The sequence below is a fragment of the Chelonoidis abingdonii genome, chromosome 3 (genome assembly GCF_003597395.2).
Source record: "Chelonoidis abingdonii isolate Lonesome George chromosome 3, CheloAbing_2.0, whole genome shotgun sequence".
In the NCBI taxonomy this organism is placed as follows: Eukaryota; Metazoa; Chordata; order Testudines; family Testudinidae; genus Chelonoidis; species Chelonoidis abingdonii.
This window is the reverse complement of record NC_133771.1, coordinates 60,453,512-60,469,931: the sequence shown is the minus strand read 5'-3', so window position 1 is coordinate 60,469,931 and position 16,420 is coordinate 60,453,512. Positions and strand designations below refer to the sequence as shown.

At 48.2% G+C, this 16,420-nt stretch overlaps 1 protein-coding gene across 1 annotated transcript; it reads right to left on the bottom strand.

The window, feature by feature from the left end:
• Positions 1–1,044: 1,044 nt before the first annotated feature.
• On the bottom strand, positions 1,045–16,178 carry MTO1 (mitochondrial tRNA translation optimization 1). Its single transcript, XM_032764081.2, has 12 exons — positions 15,834–16,178; positions 14,163–14,362; positions 13,159–13,276; positions 8,595–8,884; positions 7,908–8,020; positions 7,558–7,748; positions 7,108–7,238; positions 5,729–5,933; positions 5,477–5,648; positions 4,624–4,742; positions 3,927–4,084; positions 1,045–3,721 (listed from the first exon to the last, which is right to left on the bottom strand). The coding sequence occupies exons 1-12, from the start codon at positions 16,027–16,029 to the stop codon at positions 3,536–3,538; spliced, it is 2,079 nt and encodes a 692-aa protein (XP_032619972.1). The 5' UTR covers positions 16,030–16,178; the 3' UTR covers positions 1,045–3,535.
• Positions 16,179–16,420: the final 242 nt, after the last annotated feature.

The window sequence follows — 16,420 nt, the reverse complement described above, 5'->3', positions numbered from 1 at the left end:
ACCAGGCTCGTGTACTTCCTATTGCCCAGGCGGGAAACAAGCTCGGGTAAAAGTTACAGGGAATAGAGGTAAGATTAGTTCTGTTTCCCTGTGTTGGAGGGCTGTCTCTTTGGAGAAGAGGAGGCAGGTTTCTCGATATTGTGATGTAAAGAGATTGCATCCATTCCCTGAGGTTGCTCAGAGCGGAATGTCTGAGAGAGAGAGAGGGAAGGGAGGGGAGATAATTCCCTTACCGGTAAGACTCATACTTCTGAGTCTTGGGGGTCTTTCCAGGGGAAGTTGGGGAGGCCAAAGAGGGGGTCCCCCCAAGGAATATTTGGGGAACCCAGGCTGATAGGAGCCAGAATCCTATCTGGTGGCAGCGAGATAAGATCCAAGCTGGTACAAGTTTGGGGGAATCATAGTAAGCACCCAGATTTTGGATGCTAAGGTCCAGATTTGGGACAGACGTTTACCACACTGGGGTAGGGTCAGAAATGAGTTCAGGGTGTGTGAGGGGGCTCTGGGCTGGGGTGCAAAAGAGGGATCAGGGCTAGGGCAGGGAGTTGGGGGAATGGGAAAAGGTGAGGGGTGCAGGCTCCGGGGGCTGCTTACCTGAAGCAGCTCCTGGAAGCAGCGACATGTCCCCCTCTGGCTCCTATGCGGAGGTGGGGCCAGGTGGCTTTATGTACTGCCCTGTCCGCAGGCACTGCCCCTTGAGCTCCAATTAGTCGCAGTTCCTGGCCAATGGGAGATGCGGGGGTGGCGCTTGGGGTTGGGGCAGCGCACACAGCCCCCTGGCTACCCCTAAACATAGGAGCCGGAGAGGGGACATGCTGCTGCTCCCGGGAGCCTTGGCACAAGTGCACAGAATGGCATCCAACTCCGTTCCCCGACTGGAGTGCAGGAGCAGGGCAAGCCCCAGACCCCTCTTCCCAGCAGGCGCTTGAGGGCCAGTTTAAATCAGCTGGAGGGCTGGATGTGGCCCCCGGGGCCGCAGTTTACTCACCCGTTATAAAGGATATCCAGGCCACATTGGCCTATTCTCACCAACTGAGGCTGCAATAATATAGAATAAAAGTTTATTATTTATTACACATTATTACTTTGTATTATTATAGCACCTAGAGATGCCAGCAGAGATGTGAACCCCATTGGGCTAGGCACTGTACATACAGATAGTGCGAGACAGTTCTATCCTGAACAGTTTACTGATTAAGTAATACACACAATCTCAATCTGTAGTGGGTTCTGGACCCTTATAAATCTCGTACAAACCCCTGGGCCAAACAAAGCTGCAATATTTGCTTTTTCCTGTGATTGTTTGCATTTGCTCACATTTAATCTTTTTAAAAGCTACAATGAGTTTGAAGAAAATGTCAATCTCAGCTTTTAAGTGAAGTACAGCTACCACCTACTTTATTACATGCTACTATTTTGAGTTGTTAATATCAGAGTAAAATGTGTGTGATGCAGACTATCCCACTGCTAGATGGCTGGAGTATAGAAGAGACCTAGGAGTTTCTTCATATTACCTAGGATTGTGCAAGCTCACCTTTTCCCATCTCTTGTGGCAACTGAGAGGGGTGAGTCTCCTCCAAAGAGCTGACAGAGCACTGGATACCACAGATATTTAGGCAAGCCTGTTCACTCACTGCTTTCATACTTGAAAGGAAATGCCATTTCAGACTTCTCCTACCCACAGGCTTAGACATCCTGGTTAATTCCAAGGGCTGGTAATCAATCCCTAAGGTACTTCCTGAAACGTAAGCAATTTTTATTTTGCTTAAAAGGCACAATCTTTTTAACATGGAGGGAAGGGGAAAAGAGAAAGGCCTACAGCCAGGAACGCCCTGCAAAGTCAGTTCCATCATGGAATATATACCAGTGCTAACTGCTTTTTGTTAGAGAATATTTATGTCCTTCCAAGACTTATATGGTAAAACAATTAAGTGGTCTGGCATACAGGAAATCATTGTTGGCATTTAGTTTCTCTCACATGCGTCTCTGTAGCACTATTAATTCTGTATTATGTTCCATGGATAGTGAGTATTTTAAGCTGTGTTTATCTATTAGAAGTGTGTGTTGCAGCATTCTAAAACTAACTGCAATCCCCCCCAGACAACATTATAAATATATTCTCCATTCCCAGCATTTAGTTTTTGCAGTAAGTGATCTACCTCTGTTTTCAAACAGGCAAAAAGACACATTTGTGCTATTGTTTTGACATCAGTGAATTCGGGCTTATGACAGAGGATTGGCAACTCCACTCAGTTTCCCACGAAGCCAAGCACAGATAAAAGAGCAGTCACTCCAAAGCTGTTCCACGTGGCCTAGAAATGTAGTTCTGCTCTGAAAGATGCCTGCAAAAATGGCATTGGGCATGGTGCGTGTGTCATATTTACAAAGCAAAAAGATGTTTTTTTCCTGAATGCCAGCCCTGCAAACTCAACCTAGAGGCAAAGTAAAGCTGGATTCTTTCTTTCTTTCTTTCTCATGCCTGCCCGCCAGTATTAATGTCCTTCAGTGATGCCCATACAAACTCATTGTCTCGCTGGGCTGTACAGGTGTAATGGACAGGAAACTAATACACAACTCCATTGATGGTGCATAGGAAGAAACAGACTCCACAGCCTTAGCTTTGTTGACTCTGCATGTCTAACAGGAGCAGAGCGCTTATTTTTGTCACTAAAACGAGCAAGTTTGTTGAGTGAAGGTGCCATTCTGTGGTATGGCTTTTCTGAGTAATAACAATTAATCGAGTACAACCAAACGTTCAATCTTCCCATCCTACCGTGTTCTGGGGTAACCATTTCTCACTCTATATGCTGGGCCTAAGTTAACGGCTTCTGGAAAAGAAATAAATAAACAAACAAAACAATCCTAAAGGTTCATCTACACTGAAAGTTAACTTCTCTTCTTGATCATATTGGAAGCCAGCCCTCCCAACTGAGTTACCTTCCAAAGTTAATTTTAAAATTTGAGGTGCAGGGGGTTGTATCTTAACATTACCCTCAGCCCATTAAAGAGTTACTATAAGGCAAGTATTTACAAATTCTTTCCATAACCAGGAATGTTTCCAGCTGGCTGAAATCACATAAAAGCAAAGGCAGCACCAGCCACTGCAGAGCTGGAGACAAATCCAAGTCCTACTGAAGACAATAATCAGAGAGTTACTGGGATCTTGGCTTTCTAGTTCTCACTAGCATCTCATGTTGCTCAACAGGGTGATACGTTCCTCCTTAGTCAACACCTTTGAGAGAAGGGATGTTTTTTCAGCAATGCTTTTTAATAGGTGCTTGGTTGACTGATATCCCCATCATAATTTTATTTTAACTTCAGAGGAGCAAGACACACTGATGAGCTACTTAGACTCCTGGTCACTCTATAAAAGCTCCTGGGTATGCTGACTTCAGATTAAATTGATGACACAAGCCACAGAAGACAGCTACAATGATTTTTGGCTTTAGGTGTAGCATACCCATGTGTGTACTGTCTAATGACTTGTAGCCTCCTTCATGAAGGCATTTTAACAAAGCTATTTTCTGGTTCCTCCTCATGAAGCACAGCTCAAGCTTGAGTTCTGAAATTTACTCTTCCCAAACGTATTTCCCTCTGGTGAGGCTCGGCCAGTCCTAGAGTGTTTTATGTGCTCCATCCTTTGCTGATTGGTCTTCACAAATCTCAGCAGGTTAACAATGGCGGCTGGTGTAATTCCAGGAATGCGGCTGACTGCTCCGATCTGTAGGCAGAAACAGTAACAGATCAACTGGACAACACCCGAGTCTCTGAAGCTTTCCAATGAGCCTTATTCCAGCCAGTGATGTCCAACTCCAAATAGAGACTAGACACCCATACAAAGAGTCCCTGGGACAGATATGGAAGCATTTGGTGTTTAGATGGGATTCCATCACTGTTCCACCCCCATCCCTGACCCAGTGCCTCACCGTCTGAGGGCGGTTGGAGTCTAGTTTCTCTCGCACTTCCTGGGACAACGATGCATCAATGGCAAAGTAATCTAGGTCCTCTGGCAGCTGGAGAGCTTCATCTCGACGTACTTCCTCTATTTCCTGCTGCTGGCTGGCTACATGCCACTCATAAACAGCTGCAGTGGGAATTGTGGGGGGAACAGAGAAAATAATAATAAAGATACATTTACAGCACAGGCGTTCTTGCCCCCAGAACTAGGACTTCTGGGTGGGATTTTCAAAAGTACCTAAGAGCATTAAGCCTCTGACTGCCAGGGACTAGGGAGCTTAACACCTGTAGGTGTTTTGGAAAGTTTCACCAACTCAGCTTGTAATGGGAATGAATAAACACAGACAATGTTCCTCTCTCCCGAGGAGAGGCTGGTCCTCTGGGGCAGCTTGCAAGCCACTGGTGGAGTGGTCTGGTGGGAAAAAACAGGACAGAATGAACAATGAGACAATTCCTCTCGTACCCTAAGAGGAGGAGAATAGGGGCCTCATGGGGAGAGTTGGGGACCAGAGATGAATGGGTCTGGTGCTCTGGTGACAATAGTTCTTTCCCCACTCAAGTCCATGCAGAGATGACTGTGGTTTCTGCTCTATGCTCCTTCACCACTGAATGAGCTCTAAAGCCATTGAGCAGATCTGGTTACGCAGGATTCGCAGACTCCTATACCTTCTATTTTCAGCCTCTCTGCCAGTTCTCTCCATTCAGCAAACTTTCTCAGGGGCTCTGGGATAGCTCTTGCCAAAAGCTCCATGGTGACCTCTGGATATTGAAGGATGTTAAGGGCACTGTGAAAACAAGAACATGGTAGCAAAGCCAGCGAATTATCCAGAACAGGTTGAGAGAGACTGAATTTAGCTTCAGCAAGGTCAGTTCAGAGATGAATGATCACAGAACCTATCCCCTTTTGCTGCCACCACCAGATGAGTAAGGGAGAGCAGCTCTTTGCTGAGAGAAGGGCACATTTGGGTAGCCAAATAGGGAGAAGGTGGCTAGATAATGGTATCTGAGGAACCTTGAAACTGGAAAGTATGTCACGAGGGAGTTTTCAGGTATTGACCTGAAAAACAACAAAAGGGAAGGTAAAGAGAGGGAAGACGAGGAGAGATGGAGGGACTAGGGCCACCGTGACCAAGAACTGCTACCACTTGGCCTAGCTGAAAAGAGTTGGTGGTCTCAGTCTAGTTCCTAGGCCCACATCATCCAACCACCACCTCCCTTGTCAGAAGTCTCAGTAGAGGCACCAAGGCTGACCAGCGCTAAAGAGTGGAGTGCCTTTAACACAACCAGGGAGACAGTCGCTCCAGAGCAGGGCTGAGGCACATTGCATAGAAAGTGCTACTTTGCCGCAGCCAGTGCTATGCCTCTTACGTGGCTAAAGACAGGCTGTCCATCTGCCACCACACCACCTCCACAGAATTAGATTTACTAACTGAGTTTTAGAAAGCAGAGAGAAAAGGAAGGGCCTCTTCTGCAGAAGTACGCACTGGACAGACAAGAAAGGATCAGCTGTAGCCTTTACCTGGTAAGTGAGCTTCGACTGGTGCTTATGGGAGCCTCTGGAACCAGCCTGGACCATTTGGTGGCGGTGAACTGAAGAGATTTTAGCACTGCTATTGCCTCTTCTAAAGCAGCCTTCAGCCGAGATGTCTGTGCATATCGCTGTTGGGACACACAGCCAGCTTCCTCAAAACCTTCATAGACAGAGTGCGCGTGAGTGAGAGAGGGTGCACAGACAGGGCTGTGAACATCACCAGGAGAAGCGACTGCCTACCGCGGAGGGTGAGCCTGCTGTCTGCATTGTCGGGCCGTAGAGACATGCGGAATTCCACACGGCTGGTGAACATGCGGTATGGTTCGTTGGTGCCCAGGGTGGTGAGGTCATCAATCAAGACTCCGATGTAGCCCTCTGTGCGGCTAATGATGAAAGGGGGCTTGCCACTAACACGCAGGCCAGCGTTGATCCCAGCAACCACTCCCTGCCAGAGAGCAAAATGGTCACAGGAGCTGCTGCAAAGCCAGCACAGTGGCACTTCCCTGATCCACAGATGTGGCCAAATACAAGCCACTAGATCTGTGTAGCATGAGGTGTATGACGGTCTGTGATGCTTTAACAGCCCTAGCGGTTTTATTCCTGCACTGGGAAAGAGGAGACTCTCCACATCCCTTCCAGAGCTCTGAGGATCCCCTCCTTGTTCGCCCCCAACTGAAAGCAGTGTGTCACGTTGACTATCTTTCAGCCCGAATGCTAGGCCAGACTGCTTGGAGCTAGTTATCATTGCTACTTAATCAATTAAGAGGGGCTAACTGGTGAGCGACATGATCCTAGCTGTCTGTATGTCTGTCCACTGAGAATTCTTTTTCTGCAGATCTTCCAGCTGCTTTAGTCCTTGCTACCAATAATCACACCTGGCACAAGGGAACTAGCCTCTTGGGCTGACATTAGAATTCCTTGGTATTTTTAAAAACGAAGTTGTAGGAAAGCTATTCCTGAGAATAGCAGGGCCTTTGCTGCTGAATGCTCCGACGGCCATGTGCGCATAATCCCAGAAGATATCCCCAACTCAGGCAGTACCCAGCTGGGAACAGCACTGGAATCACTTGCAGGAGGAAGGAGAAGAGTGACAAGGCAGCCACTGTCTGACACAGTAATATATGGTTTGCAGTGCTGTTCGGTACCATTAGATTGTGGGTTGTTTTTTGTTAGTTTTTTATTGTCAGTGCTTCTCCACTCACAGTCCAGTGCTGCAGTTGCTGATTAGGGCTAGAGTTCTAAGACACCTTCAGTCAATGCAGCCATTGGAGACTTTTCATATGTGCTCCCAGTCATGCCCATCAGGACTGCAGTCTCCACACTGCCCATTTGGCCGTCTCTACACTAACAGACTTCGTAGCTGTAATGCACCACTAGTGCGACTCCAGCAGTGGTAATCAAGCTGGAAGCCAAAATGCAGGCAGGATGCAGGCGAGCTGTGAGCAGTGTTGGATGAGAAAGTGGCAAAGCTGTTCCCTGTCTGCACTACACTGTTACTGCCATTGGGGGCTACACTGGAGGCGAATTACATCTACCAGGCTTGCTAGTTCGGAGAAGGCCTTTCAGTTTATATCCATTCTCTTTCTGAGTGTGGAACATGCACTCCCAGATCTGCTCACCTGGGCTGCAGCTTCTTCATAGCCTGTGGTGCCATTTATCTGTCCTGCAAAGAAGAGTCGCTGAACAAGACGGGACTCAAGGGAAGCACTGAGCTGACGGGGGTCCAGGAAGTCATACTGAACGCCATAGCCTATTACAAGCAAACCAGACAGATAAAATCAGTCAGTCATCAGAGGAAGAAAATCAAACACCTCTGCCCCATTCCAGAGAATAAAGATGTCAGACTTCCCACTGAGAGCCCAGCATGATACAACACCTCCCCACTCACCCCCAAGTGCAACAGCATGTAGGTTTTTCCACACCCTCAGCTTCTGGGTACAGTAGGGGTCACATTTCCAGATGCCTTTGCAATGTAGAGGTAATGTAGACTCCCCTCCACCTCCTTCTGTGGAAAGCTAGTTTGGAAAGGGCCAGCTCACACTGGTTGGAGTGATCTGGCCCTCACTCACCTGGCTGCACCATCTTAGCTTTCTCCAAGCCACGGATGCATGCAATGACCTGCTCCTGGAGCTCTGGCGGCAGAGTCATTGACATCCCTTGGGGGTAGATGATGTTGGAATCCAGACCCTCAGGCTCCAGCCACAGCTGATGAATGCGGTTTGGAAAGCGCAGAACTTTGGATTCAAGCGAGGGACAGTATCTGCAACAGGGAATAGCCATCAGGACAAGAGCACTGACCTGGAGAGAAGCAATCTCTGACAACAGCCTTCCCAGAAGGTACACAAGGGAGACCCAGAGGGCTTCAGATACACGATCAGATCACTACACGCAGATCTCTCCAGGATCTCTCTGTACTCACCGGGGCCCTCTTGTTGTCTCCCGTACATGGTTGTTCAGGTGAAGGTTATCGTGGATGATCTGCTCCACTTTGGGATTGGTGAGAGTCTGGTAGCATGACAGCTGATCTTCTGGCTGATAGAGGTCAAGAATCACTTGGATTTAATCCAACAATAATACTTTGCACTTATTTAGCACTTTTTTTCTAAAGACCTCAAAAGGCTCTATAAACATTATCTAACATTCATAACAGCACTGAAAGGGGGTAGCGTTGTCATCCCCACTGCACAGATGTTCAGTGATGTTAAATAACAAGCTGAAGAGTGAGTCAGTGGCAGAGAGTAGTAAAACCTTGGGAGCCTTGAAACCATGTTCTGTGCTCTAATCAATACACTACCTACCCAATTACAGCACAGATATCCCAATGAGGGTGATGGATATGGGCAGAGGTCTGTGGCATTCCAGCTGGCCTTAGCCTTCCTAGCTAAGAGCTGATGCCTCAGAGAAGCTGAATTCTGAGCCATCAAGGTGAGGTAACTGGACACCCTCTGACTGAATGAGTCAAACATTGACAAGACCACTTCCTCAGCCAACAGACCCCACCCACACACTGCCTTGATGGTACTGATCACAGCAGTACAGGGATCACCCCGAGAGCACTCTCCCAGCTCACACCAACTGCATGTATATTGTCAGCATTCCATCCCACCTTGATCCACACAGCCTCACTGAGGAAGCTGAATGGCACAGGACGGTTGTCAGCCGTGTGTCTCTCCAGAACACTGAAGTCAATAGAGTCTTTGGCCAGTCGAGGTGGGGTCCCAGTCTTCAGCCTTCCCACAGCAAATCCCAGTTTCTCCAAGGTCTGAGCCAGCCCAATGGAGGGCTGATCCCCTAATCGCCCAGCGGGATGCATCTTTAAGCCGATGAAGACCATCCCCCTCAGAAATGTGCCTGTAGTCAGGATGACACTCCCAGCGTGGATTCTGCTTCCATCCCCTGGAATACAATCAGTTTCTAGAAATAAGCACATTTCATATTAACAAGCCCTTAATGTTTCTGGTGCTGTTACCTAGCATCAGCCCACATTCTCCACTGAATTTGCGTGTGCCTCTTGTCAATACAGAGAAAACTAATGGAGACACAAAAGCAGGTGCAGTTTAACCTTCCCAGCCTTCATGGGAGGTACAAGCTTGTGAGTGCCCCCTTGAGCACATGGCCCCTTCCCCTTTTAAGGACCTGTTCCTCGTGGCCTGTGACTAGAGATGACTTGGCTGCATCTGGTTGGTCACACTCCACCTTGGACAGTGTCCAAACATTGGGTGTGTGATCACTGCTTAATCAGAGTGCCACTTTGTCTACCTGGAAGCTCTTCTGATCTTCCAGCTGTTCAACCAGCCCATTCATCCCACAAGCATTCCAGGAGGGAGGGGGAGCCACTTCACAGGTATTCAGAGAGGGAGACAAAAGGGTGGGAGGGGGTATAACAGACCTTTTGAGCATACAGGTTATACAAAGCATAGTTATACAGAGCATACAGATACTGCTGTTCCCACAACACAATAAGTTGCAGACCCACATTTTGATGACATGTGACAATGAAATGAAAGAGACCCTTTCCTTCCCCACCAAGAACTAATGACAGAGACAGCTGGAGGGTCCTTGAGTGCTTCGAATTTCTTTCTGATGGGAAGAATTAAAATTTTATCCACAGATTTTAGGTCCTCATCAGCAAAGTGACAGAGGAAACAAAAGAACTTACAAACATGAAACAGTTAAAGCAAAAGGCCTCATCTGTGCAAAGCTGCTTATTTTCATGTTATTGCTAGGGAAAGGTGTTGGTCTGGCAGCAATGGTGGCTGAAGTTCTTCTACTGAGATAGGATGACAACCAGATAACCACAAAATAAGCATTACGAACAATTTCTTCTACACTTCTCTCGTGCCTGATGGCTACCCTGAAAAGCCCACTGCTAGGGACCAGTTCCATGCAGTTCTTCATCTTGATGAGACAGTCAGCAAGGGAGTCAGTTGGTTCTATGTGTGATGGTGATGGCTGTAAAGTAGATAACACTTACCAGAAGAGGAGCAAAGAATCCTGTGACACCTTATAGACTAATAGACGTTTTGGAGCATGAGCTTTTGTGGGTGAATACCCACTTCGTTGGATGCATGTAGTGGAAATTTCCAGGGGCAGGTATATATATGCAAGCAAGAAGCAGGCTGGAGATAATGAGGTTAGTTCAATCAGGGAAGATGAGGCCCTCTTCTAGCAGCTGAGGTGTGAAAACCAAAGGGAGGAGAAACTGGTTTTGTAGGTGGCTAGCCATTCACAATCCTTGTTTAATACTGAGCTAATGGTATCAAATCTGCAGATGAACTGAAGCTCAGCAGTTTCTCTTTGAAGTCTGGTCCTGAAGTTTTTTTGCTGCTTCCCAAGATCCACAAACCCGGAAATCCTGGACACTCCATCATCTCGGGCATTGGCACTCTCACTGAAGGACTGTCTCGATATGTGGACTCTCTACTCAGTTCAGACCGTAATGTCTCCACCAGGCACCGCGCTCACGACCTATTTCCCTTCACAGTGATTTCGAGCTCACTGATATTTCGCTGAGGAAACTACAATGGCATCCCTTGGTGAGGCCTTCGGCAGAAACACCATTCACTAGCCACCCATGGGATGTTAGGGGCTCGTCGTACACAAAGCATGCCCACCATCAACAGATGGAAATACCAAGCTGTGTCAGGAAACAGTATTCCGGTGAATGATGCGCAGCAGAGCACAACTGGGCTGCTTGAAGCTCTGTGGTTTTTATCCTCACACACACCAGCAAATTTCAAATTTTGATGAGCAATATATATAGTCCAGGTGCAGTGGCACCACTAATGGGCACCCGGCCATGGGCCCCACAATATGCCAATATTTTTATGGCCGACGCATGCGAAGCAATGTCTTCCTCAGCTGCTCTCATCCAACTTCATTTCCCCACTTCGTCTAGGCCTTATTGGCTACATTGATGATATCTTCATCATCTGGACGCATGCGAACGAGACTCTGGAAAAATTCGCATCGATCGGATATTCCAACCAGCTTCTACCACCACGGCTATCACGCTCAGGGCCTGGAGCGCAATCTACACGGGAGGTTTCCATCTTCCTAGGACACCACGGTGGCAAATATACGGGGGGGGGGGGAGGATGGCTACACATTAAACACGCCGTATCGGCTATAAAGCCGAATGAGGCTCCTGAACAGTAGACTATCCGCGAACCTTCATGGCGCTCCTGCTTCCATCTTCGGTGGTCATACCACCAAAACTAACGGGCCTACTACTGTCCTAAACCAGTTCAAGTAGCTACTGGAGTGTATCAAGAACCTGCACCAGTCTCTCGGCACCGCTCAGTACAGAGGACCCTTAAGTACATCCTACACAGTAACAGCTCCACCAAAGCATCTCTCAATTAAATAACAGGAATACCTAATATTGGCTCCAGGCACGGACGAAGCAAAGTCACGCTGAGCAAGGGGAGGATATTAGAGGCAACAAAGACGAGAAAGAGGACGTGGTAGCGGGCAGCTGCTTATGCACAGGGACAGGTTGAGGCGGTGCTCTCACTGCAAGGTGGACGCCCACGACAAAACTCCCGCGTTGGCCAACCAGGTCCTATGCACAGCACTAACGCTACAACAGAGCATTGAGGAGAATTCCAGGTTGTACTCCTGATGCTATGAAACCCGGATTTTCGAAAGCACACTGGCCATCTACATAGCAGCGCCAGCCTTAAAACGCGGCTCCAAACGCATCAAAGATCTATCGCTATAGTAGTGTGGCCAGGAAGGTTGATAAGTGTTAGGCAGGTTCTTGTAGGTTGTTAGGCCAGATTCCTAATTGATCTGATTTGTGTCCATTTATTGACCTTTTCCGTGGAGACTGGTCCAGAAGTTTGGCCGCTATTAGTTAGACGGTGCATAGCGAGGGGCAGCAATTGCTGGCATATTGAGGGCATATTTAGCATTGGTGGATGTGCAGAGTGAATAATGTCGGATGATTGGTGTGTGCGATCTGCGTTAAAGGTCCTGGTATGGTGTCGAACTATGGTAGATATGTGGTGGTATGACAGAGTTGGCATCTGAGATTTGTTGGCATGGATTCGGGTTCCTGAGGCTAGAGTTGCCTATGGTGCGGGGCGGTGTGGGCATGTTAGCTCCGTAGAGTATAAATATAGTTTGCTAGGTTGGGCAGGTTGTCTGGGGCAAGGACTGGCCTGCCAGCGGCATTAACCAAGGCCGGTAAAGTGTAGGGAATCATTGTCCAGTTGATGGTTTAGGATTCCCTGATGATAAGGTGGCCATCCTGCAGCAAAAAAACTTCAGGACCAGACTTCAAAGAGAAACTGCTGAGCTTCAGTTCATCTGCAAATTTGACACCATCAGCTCAGGATTAAACAAAGACTGTGAATGGCTTGCCAATACAAAACCAGTTCCTCCTCCCTTGGTTTTCACACCTCAACTGCTAGAAGAGGGCCTCATCTTCCCTGATTGAACTAACCTCATTATCTCCAGCCTGCTTCTTGCTTGCATATATATACCTGCCCCTGGAAATTTCCACTACATGCATCCAAAGAAGTGGGTATTCACCCACGAAAGCTCATGCTCCAAAACGTCTGTTAGTCTATAAGGTGCCACAGGATTCTTTCAGGTATCAGAGGGGTAGCCGTGTTAGTCTGGATCTGTAAAAGGAGCAGAGGATCCTGTGGCACCTTATAGACTAACAGACATTTTGGAGCATGAGTTTTCGTGGGTGAATACCCACTTCGTCAGATGCAGCAGGATTCTTTGCTGCTTTTACAGATCCAGACTAACACGGCTACCCCTCTGCTACTTACTAGAAACTGTACTAAAGAAAAATTTACCCTTTTTCACAAATCAAACACTAGTTAGATGGAAAGGAGTTTGTCTTCGGCACACCTGATTAACCCAACAAAATCTTCTCATATAGCCTGGGACATATTCTGAACGACTGGTCTAGAGATAAACCTTTGTAAATCTGTTCCCCAAATCACCTAGTTCTCACACCCACCACTGTGATGGCTAATTTGTTTCGCTCATACTCAACCTAAAGCAGATTAATGAAAGACTCCTTATCATTTCACCAGTCCTGACTTCGAGCACAGGTCAGCTTGAGGAATCAGACATGTTTACGCTCATGGTCCCATTTAGGACCAAGACATAACCAACCGAGTGAAGCACCTTGAGCTTCCAGTACATACCTAGAATGACCCCATTGACTTGGCATTTCCCAGGACGGTCTGGCTCTGGTTCCATCAGGAGAAGATCCTCCACAGACGCCTCATGAACAGTCAGCAGAGGAGTGTTAAGGATTTCTTTCTGCCATGAAAGAAGGAAGTATTGAGTGTCCATACATCACTAAGATGGGCCTGTTGTCCCCTCAAAATAACATCTCAAAACCTCTTCCCCAAAACATTCAGCAACAGTCTCCCTCCTAGATACACAGAGCATCCTTTCCTTCACCCCATTGCTTTCCCACTCTGTCATCAGGTCATTTCACTGTACTTGTGATCCAACTCGCTGTCCAGGACATCCAATTACTGCACTGTTTGGGATTTATTAAATGGAAATGAAGGACTAACAGATTTTAAGTCCAGAAGAAACCATTAGATCACCTACTCAGATCTCCTGTACAACACAGGCCATACATTTTTTAGGCAGTTACCTTGCATTGAGCTCAATAAACTTGCGTCTGACAAAAGTATCTTGCAGAAGGGCTTCCAGTCTTGAAGACTTAAGAACTGGAGAATTCACCATTTCCCATTCCCTAGCGGTTAATTGCGTTCACTGTTAAAAAATTGTGCCTTATTTCCAGTTTGAATTTCTGGTTTCAGTTTCCAGTCATTGATTCTTGTCATATCTTTTCCCACTAGATTAAAGAGCTATTTAGTAGCTAGTATTTTCTCCCCACAATATACCATAATTCAGTCACCTCTAGATTTTTTTTATAAGCTAAACAAATTGAGCTCTTTCAGTCTCACATTGTAAGACACAGTTTCCAGCCTCAAATTAGTTTTGTCTTTTCCCTGCGCCCTCTCAATTTTTCAACATCCTTTTAAAAATGTGGACACCAGGACCACAGTGGGTTATTTGTTTCTCTAATTAGACCCAGGTTTTACTTCTCTCCCATTTCCCTTGACCCAGTCAAAAATTTTCCTGTCCCATTTTGCCCCATTACTTCTCTTCTCCCCCATGTCATTCTCACCTGCATGTTTTCTTTATAGAGTTTCCTATCAATCTGGGCTCGGAGACCCCACACAGCAGGACCCTTATGCCGGTTCAGCACCTTGTAATGAACTCCAGACTGATCACAGATCCGAGCACACAGCCCGTCCAGCGCATCTACCTCTCTCATGAGATGCCCCTTTCCAATGCCACCAAAGGAAGGGTTACATGACATTTGCCCTAGAGAAAACACAAAAGAGCTTTTAATCATCAGCTAATGGCAGCCTTGCATTTTCTGAACCCAAGCATTTAGTACTACTGTTTAATAAGAAGGTAGCTCAAGGCCACAGTATCAGAACTGGCCACTAGACCAGCGAACTTGGCTCCTAGCCTCATACTCATTCTATACATCTATGCTGCATCTGAGACAAAACAGAAACTACTAAAAGGTTAGTTACATATCGTTGTGTGGCCACAGAATCCACTGGGTTCTGCCACACATGCAAAGCTGCTAGGGGACACAGACTGTGTGTGTCACAAGTATGTGGGTGAAGTTCAGCTGTTTCTCATATACATCATAAAAAGACAATGTAGTCACTGAAGCTTCAAGCCAAGGACAGTGTTTCAGTGACAGCTAGCTAGTTAGACACTCAACCTGAGCTCTGGTCTACACTACAGATTTACATTGGTATAACCGTGTCACTCAGGGGTGTGAAAAATCCACACACCATGTGCGTGTTATACCACCCTCCCCGCTCAGGCCAGTGTAGACAGCGCTGTCAGCGGAAAGCTTCTCTTGCTGATATAGCTGCCACCTCTTGGGGAGCTAAATTAACTACACTGATGGTAGAGCTCTCTTTTGTTAGAATAAGAGCGTCTTCATATTAGCATTACAGTAGCACAGCTGCATCAGCGCCAGTGCAGAGTTTTAAGTGTAGAACTGCCTGCTCCTAAGACAGAAGTAACTCTAGTTGAGTGAAGGACATAAGAAGGACATCTCAGAGCAAGGAGAGGCATCGACCTTTTGTGATTATGGCCACATCTACGTTATGGGTACTACAGCGCTGTAGCTATGCCATTACAGCAGTATAGAACAGATACACCACTACTCTGCTATAATGCTGTCCTTGGGAGCCAAAAAATCTTTGTGAATTATAGGTGAAGCCATGTTATATCAAACTTGCTTTAATCTGCTGGAGTGTGCAGCCGTGCTCCTCCCCCCAGCGCTGTTTTACCACATTATAGCCAAATTTGTGTTATAGCGGAGTAGAGTGTACATCCTAGACTGATGAAAGGGTTTTTTCCAATGCTTTACAAACTCCACCTCCCAAGCAATGGTAGCTAGTTTTTGGAAACATTCTTCCTTCCAGCTTGGAGTGTCTGGGGGAAAGGGTGAGGGGTTCATAGATCAGCCTAGCTACTGCACTCAGGGTGTGAATTTTCCACCCCCAAGCGATGCAGCTATGTCGATCTAAGTTGTACCGTTAACCAGGCCTAGCGCTTGTAATGGACGAGTCCTACTGGACCCTAGACGTGCGCAGCTGTCCCACGGCACCGGTGGCCAGGAACACTCTCCCCGGCTCGGTGGCTGTGACCCTTTAGGCGCCTACGATCAGCCGGGGACTGAGAGGCACTGCCCGGGAGCCCACGCGACGCGCAGCGAGGTCACAGCTCAGCGGGAGCGGCTCCGGGCTCCGGAGGACGCGGTTACCGATGGTGTCGGCCTTGTGCGTGACGAGCAGCGTCCGGACCCCGCTCCGAGCCGCCGCTGCCGCCGCCTCCGTCCCGGCGTGGCCCCCGCCGATAACGAGCACATCCCAGCGAGGCGCGTTGCCGTCGCTTCCCACCCGCCGGCGACAGGGCAGCGCGGCGGGCGGCAGCGAGTGCCGGCGGCGGAGCAGGAACATGGGGGCAGCTCTGAGACTTCGGGATCAACCGCGGGAGGGGCGGGGGGCCCCGGGGTCAGCGGAAGAACGAACCGCGGACCCCGCTTTCCACACTCCCTCTGGGCGCCGCCATATCTGCGACCTCCTGACCCCGCCCCTCGAAGGTCGCCGACAACAGGAGGGCGGAGCAGGAAGTCGGCACCATCGCGGCCGCCGAGGCGCCTCAAGCGCGTCCCGTGCGCACTGGAGGACTGAGCGGATAGGCAGCGCGGCCTCCCCCGCCCGCGGAATTTCCGAGGCCGCGACTCACGTGCCCCGCCCCGCCTGCGGGCGGCCCCGGGAGGGAGAAGCGCCGAGCCCCGCCCCTTCACGCAGCTGCTGGCCGTTAGTGACGTCAGTGGCTGGTCTTTGT

Bases quoted from the DNA above. Each gene is read 5' to 3' on its own strand.
- MTO1 (XM_032764081.2), bottom strand. From the start codon at position 16,029: ATGTTCCTGCTCCGCCGCCGGCACTCGCTGCCGCCCGCCGCGCTGCCC. The intron at 8,885-13,158 runs GTATGTACTGGA...ATTGTATTCCAG, and splicing joins AGTCAATGGGGTCATTCTAG to GGGATGGAAGCAGAATCCAC. The intron at 5,934-7,107 runs GTGAGCAGATCT...GCTCTCTGGCAG, and splicing joins ATGAAGAAGCTGCAGCCCAG to GGAGTGGTTGCTGGGATCAA.